Below are 6,598 nucleotides of genomic sequence, written 5' to 3'. Positions count from 1 at the left end.
CTCTTTCAGTACTCAGGGTGGCAGAGACCACGAGGATCGGTATGGCACTCTGATGCACAATACTGCGATGTGGAAGGCAACGGGAAACCACCACATTATGATCCCAAGTAAAACGTTCAACTACTGAAATTAAATGATGGCGTCCTCTGGGTTAAAACACTCCGGACGTAAACTAGTCCCCCATTCGGATGTCCGGGCGGGGACTACCTCGGGGGATGTCATCAATACGTGCAATAGGGATAGGTGCAATGTTTCACGAGTCGGAGCGTGGAATGTTAGGTCAATGAGGCAGGCAGGGAAATTAGAAAATTTAAAGATGGATAGGTTAGAATTAGATATAGTAGGTATTAGTGAAGTCCGTTGGCCCGAAGCTGGAGACTTCTGGAGTGGGGACTTTAGAGTAATACATACAGGATCGGTAGAAGGTAATTCAGGTGTAGGAATTGTAATGCGTAGGAAAGTAGGGCAGAGTGTAGAAAGTTATTTACAAAAAAGCGATAGGATAGTTATGGTTAAATTAAACTCAAAGCCGGTAAGAACGGTATTAGTGCAGGTCTACATGCCTACATCATCTTACAGTGATGAAGACGTAGAAGCAGTTTATGCAGATATAGAAGACGTGTTAAGTTTAGTGAAAGGACAGGACAACCTAATAGTTTTAGGAGATTTCAACGCAGTAATAGGTGAAGGTAAAGTGGGTGCAATAGCAGGTTCTTTTGGATTAGGCAATAGAAATGATAGGGGAGATAGGCTGATAGAATTTTGCGATAAACATAACTTAACCGTCGCGAATACTTTATTCAACCATCACGTTAGGAGGCGCTATACGTGGAAGATGCCAGGTGATTTAGGGAGATATCAGTTAGATTACATACTTGTTAGGCAAAGATTTAAAAATCAAGTGAAGGACTGTAGGAGTTATCCAGGAGCAGATATAGATAGCGATCATAATTTAGTAGTTATGAAGACCAATCTTAAATTCAAAATTCTGAAAAAGAGGGCAGGTAGGAGACGTCTCGACTTAGAAAAGCTAAAATGTAACGAAGCGCGTGATAGGCTAGGTAAAATGACAGACGAAATACTAATGGCGGCTGGAGAAACGAATGACGGGGACATAGAGACAGAATGGAACTGCATTAAAACGTGTCTAAAGTCAGCAGCTACAGAGGTACTAGGTCTTAAACAAAACGAAAGTAGGAAACCCTGGATAACAAATGAGATTGTAGGATTAATAGACGAAAGGCGGAAATACAAAAACAGGACAGACGAAGAAGGGCAAAAAAGATATAAAGCTATAAAGTGGGAAATAATTAGGAAGTGTAGGGCAGCTAAGGAACAGTGGATTGATAGGATGTGTAAAGAAGTAGAAGAAAAGTTTGAAGTAGGTAAAACCGATGAGGCTTATAATATAATTAACAGGAATTTTAGAGATGTAGGATACAGTAGTAATAATATAAGAAACGAGGCAGGGGTCATGTTGATAGAAAATGAGGAAAAGGCAGATAGGTGGAAAGAATATTTAGAGAACCTTTACGCAGGCCCTGAGTTAGGAGATATATTAGAGAAGGAAGATAGTGTGGAAATAGATGAGCTTGGTTATCCCATAATGAGAGAAGAGTTCGATGTAGCATTAAAAAATTTAAAGAATAATAAGGCGCCAGGTGTAGATGGGATACAGGGGGAAATTCTAAAACATGCAGGACAAGAGGTTAGAGATCGTATGTTTAAGTTAGTTAGTCACATTTACGAAACGGGGAAAGTCCCAGAGGATTATAAACGGAACGTAGTAGTAACATTACCTAAGAAGAGGGGCGCGGATAGGTGCGAGAAATTTCGAACAATTAGCTTAACTTCCCATGCGTCAAAAATCTTAACTAGAATTGTACAGAGGAGGATGGAAAAAAGGGCGGAAGAACTATTAGGGGAAGATCAATTTGGGTTTAGAAGAAATAGAGGAACGCGGGAGGCCATTCTAGCTTTACGGGTAGCAATAGAGAAAACGATAGAAAAAGGAAAGAGTGCGTACATAGGATTTGTAGATTTAGAGAAAGCTTTTGACAATGTTAAATGGGACAAGATGTTAAATATACTTAAAAATGTAGGGATGAATTACAAAGATAGAAGAGTGATACTTAGTTTGTATAAAGAGCAACAGGCAGTTATAGAGCTGGGGATGCAACGTAGAGAAGTAAATATTAGGAAGGGAGTCAGGCAGGGATGCACACTGTCACCGCTACTTTTTAATCTATACATCGAAGACGCCATCAACATCATTAAAGACAGTACAACTGTAGGGATAGATGTGCAAGGGCAAAAGATTAGTATGCTTAGATTTGCAGATGATATAGCAGTATTAGCATCTAGCAAGGAGGACCTAGAGATAGCTTTAAATAAAATGGAAGCGGTACTGACAGATCAGTACTGTATGAAAATAAATAAAAGTAAAACTAAAATACTGGTATGCAAGGGAAGAAAAAGTAGGGAAAGAGCGAATATAAAGATAGGAGACGAAAAATTAGAAGAAGTGGCTGATTTTAGATACCTAGGAAGTCAGATAAGTGAGGATGGAAGGAGTAGTAGGGATATAAAGCAGAGGATAGCGCAGGGTCGTGTCGCCTTTAATAAAAAGAAGTCACTTCTATGCTCGCGAACGGTTAATTTAGAAATTCGAAAAAGGTTGTTAAAGGTGTATGTTTGGAGCACGGCGTTGTACGGGTGCGAAACATGGACAGTGGGAGCGGCGGAAAAGAAAAGGTTAGAAGCGTTCGAAATGTGGTGTTATAGGCGGATGATGAGGATATCGTGGGTAGAAAAGGTTAGAAATGAAGAGGTATTGGAAAGAATAGGAGAACAGAGGACTCTATGGAAGTCAATAAAAAATAGGCGAGATAGGTTGGTAGGACACCTTCTCAGGCATGAAGGTCTAGTCAGAGACATATTAGAAGCAGAAACAGGAGTTAGGAGGGGTAGAGGTAGGCCTAGATTAGATTACTCTTCGCAAATAGTTAAGGATGTGGGCTGTTCTAGTTTTAGGGAAATGCGAATTTTAGCTCAGGATAGAAAAGGTGTGGAGGTACGTGTCCAACCAGTCTTAGGACTGATGACCTTATGATGATGATGATGAATATTTATAGAGATGAGCATATCGTCATTGGTGTTTTACCTTTTGCATTTGCACATTCCCCTCCAGGATGTGCCATTCTTTGCATAGCTGTAGGTGCAATCCCAATAGGTGCCGATACTTTTGTTCCAAGGACAGTGGTAGATAAATCCCTTGTTTTAACATTTCTCATGAACCTTGGTCTTATTCTTAATCTAGAAGTTTTTATTTATAAAGTATGTAAAAAAACTGTATTAGTACCTTTTTAAGTTTGATCCAAAATTAAGACTCACGCATGCATAATAATTTAATTTTCCTTATTTTAATTTGGTTCATTCGATTTTTCCTTTATTTTTTATTTAAAAAAGTGCCTACGCAAAATACTTAAATCGCAAACTTTCGAATAAAATATGCGCAAAGATAAGTATAAAACGAAATGTGTATTAATACTTATGTATTTTTGTATGAGACTCAAAAGCATACGCTAACGTTATAAGGTGAATGCTAAAAAAAAGGAACAAGGATTAAAATATTAAATATAATAAGGAAGTTTTAATAACAGATTGACGGAAGAGACAATATTGTAGTTATAATCAAGGAGTAATCGAAATTCATGTTTATAATGCAGTATCCGTTAGAAGTATTTATTTAAGAAAAAGTGGAAGATAAAAACGCTATAGGTGCCTAGCAGGGAGAAACAGGGAGTGTTGAAAGAGCAGAATGATTGATTCTCTGTGTTACAAGTAATGACCAAGTGAAATAAGTAACTACTGTCTAAGTACCGAAAATATCCACTTTATATAAAAAAGTAATGGAATGCATCTTTCAAATAAATATATAGCAAAAGAGCTGCAAGAGATTTATATGCATGTATATATAAAGAAACAATCATAAGAAGGAGAAAGGAAAATGACCTACAGGTGGAAGTTCAAGTTCAAGTGAATACTATCAATTTCGATATTCAAAAAAGTGAAGTCCAATATTAGCAATAAATAATAATAAAAAAAATATAGACATTTGAGATTTCCAAATTTATTGATCATGGTTCAGATTGGCTGATGGTTCTATCAGACATTTTATCATCAACTGCGTCGAAGTACTCGGTTCAGCGTCAGTTGCGATCACGCATTCGACAGCAAGCCACTCAAGATGTCATTAACAGTTGATGACGAAATGTCTGGTAAAACCATCAAATAAAATAGACTAGCTAACGAACCCGGAAACCTTAAATCTTCTTCGTGGCGGATGTAATTCCCAGCAATACATTCAATGGCCCAAAGTAAATTTGAGAAGAGAAGAAGCTAGAGCTTTAATTGAATAAAAGAATAAGAAAAAGAAGACGTCCCTAATATCATGTGCAGTTTATCAAATATAGTTTATGAAATATAGATAAAATATTAGCTTCTAAAAAAACATATTTATTTTAAAATAGCGATTTTCATGTACCTGTATATTCAGACGTTCAAAAATTCGAAAAATATTAATTATAAAAAAACTTTATCCCTTTTTATCGAGATTAGACCAAAGAATATAAAAAAAATATTCCGATTAAAAAAGTAATTTTTTGCCATTTGTTTAAACAATCGTGATTTAAACAATACCAAACCAGGTTACCAGCTGACAACCTACATCGTTGTATTTAGCGACAAAATTGTGTAAAAGAAATTAATTCGAATAATTTCTTCCACTCATCCGCCCATATTGCCTGAACTGCATAGCTAGTTCCGAAAGGAGATGAACCATATTATATACAACGCATTATATATTTTTTATAATCTACTTAAATAAGAAATATGTCATCGTGTTTTATGATTTTAAACAGAAATTCTCGTTCATATTATTTACCTATTTGTTTATCTGCTACTAGAAGGGCCGTCTTGTACCTTTCTGTACTATTGCCCTTCTATTTTGTTATATGTAAGTTACTTTAAGTGCCTACTATTAAAAACTTACAAATTACGTTTCATTTATTTTAGGTAGTTTGAAATTGCGGAAAGAACTCTTTCAGTGATTAATATTTGCCTATTGATTAAGAACTGTAGACTTTAAACCTTTTTCATACACCATAATTTCAATGTCTATTAATCAATCTGACATCATATATCTTTCCCTATGTAAACGGTCACTGCATTTAAGTATGACTACGTTTTAAATACAGTAACTTCAAGTAATTCTCTGATTAAGTAGGGGAATAAATGATATTAAAGTATTATAAAAATAAGAATGTGTTAATTTAAATAAGTATTTATCAAGCTTATAAAATCATGGAATCGAATTAAAACTATTTTCAGAGAGAATAGTATATAATTTACAGTAGCAAAATGTATCACCATTAGGTTTTAAATGATAAGTATTATGTTCACAATGAATTTCACAATAAAAACATTCAAAATTAACTTTTAACGTTTCCTTATACTGTTTAAAAACTTTTTTTGTACAACAAAGAATTTTCAAGAAATTTAAAGAGCTTTGACTTACTCAGAAAAAGCATTTCTGTTTTCGCTCAATGTTTTTTCTAAACCAGCCCCGCTTCTATAGTAATCCCGGGCATTTTTAGGCAAATTCTGGAATGCTTCTTTTTCGAAATCACTCACACATACCAATTCCGACATGGTTTCAATAATAATTAAATTGACTCTGCGTAATTAAATGAATAAACTGATTGAGAAAGGTTTCAGGAGTCAACAAAACAAATAAATATTACTGATAAAATGTTGACATAATATTCCATAGCCAATTTATCATATAAACAAAAATCTCATTAATAGATAATATTCAGAGATTCTAAAACATCGGAAATATTTCTATTTATGTAATAACTTGTACAAGGCTAACTTAGGCTAAAAATCAGTTGATTGTAACGTTTTCTTTTTCTTAGAAAAGTCCTGTTACGTAATTAGGCTTTTTGGTACAACTGAGCGTTTCTGGCCTATAATAGGTTGTGCAGACAAATACCCAGTATACTTCAAAGGTGAAATCCTATACTGCAATAAGGACTCAAATATATTTTTTACATTCTCTAGAGTTTTTTTAATCATAACTTGCTATTCCCACTATTTCAACTAGACCGTAAAAATGAAACACTTTGACATTTAATAGGGGGTTAATATCAAATACCAATGTGAAAATTAATTTTAATTTTTTCCCACTATAAACTATCTCAGGTTAATGAGGAAAAATTGTTGCTGTTGTCACACCCTCGCCGGGAATCGAACCCGAGACCTTTGGCTTTACACACCAATGCTCTGACCACTAATCTACGAAAGGTGACAACAGCAATAACAACAAACCGTACTTATTAGGTCACAGGTCTATCGAACTAATGTAAGTATATCAATATATTAATACTATATATATGAAACACTTTGACATTTAATAGTTGATAGTGAGAAAAAATTAAAATGAATTTTCACATTGGTATTTGATACTAATCCCTATTAAATGTCAATGTGTTTCATATATATGGCATTAATAGAATTACATTAGTTCAACAGATCT

The 6,598-nt window shown here is 34.7% G+C and overlaps 1 protein-coding gene across 1 annotated transcript in view; it reads right to left on the bottom strand.

Moving 5' to 3' along the window:
- Positions 1-5,780, bottom strand: part of LOC108736987 (hydroxyacid oxidase 1) — a 42,474-nt gene extending 36,694 nt beyond the window's left edge. Inside the window, exons 1-2 of the mRNA XM_018469622.1 lie at positions 5,579-5,780; positions 3,164-3,315 (exon numbers count right to left, since the gene is read on the bottom strand). Of these exons, the coding sequence (XP_018325124.1) occupies positions 3,164-3,315; positions 5,579-5,712 (286 nt within the window). The 5' untranslated portion in view covers positions 5,713-5,780. The remainder of the gene's footprint in view (positions 1-3,163; positions 3,316-5,578) is intronic.
- Between the last annotated feature and the right edge of the window lie 818 nt (positions 5,781-6,598).

This window comes from Agrilus planipennis, unplaced genomic scaffold (assembly GCF_000699045.2).
Source record: "Agrilus planipennis isolate EAB-ADULT unplaced genomic scaffold, Apla_2.0 scaffold145, whole genome shotgun sequence".
NCBI lineage: Eukaryota > Metazoa > Arthropoda > Insecta > Coleoptera > Buprestidae > Agrilus > Agrilus planipennis.
Note: the sequence above shows the minus strand (reverse complement) of the source record. Positions and strands in the feature narration are given on the sequence as shown.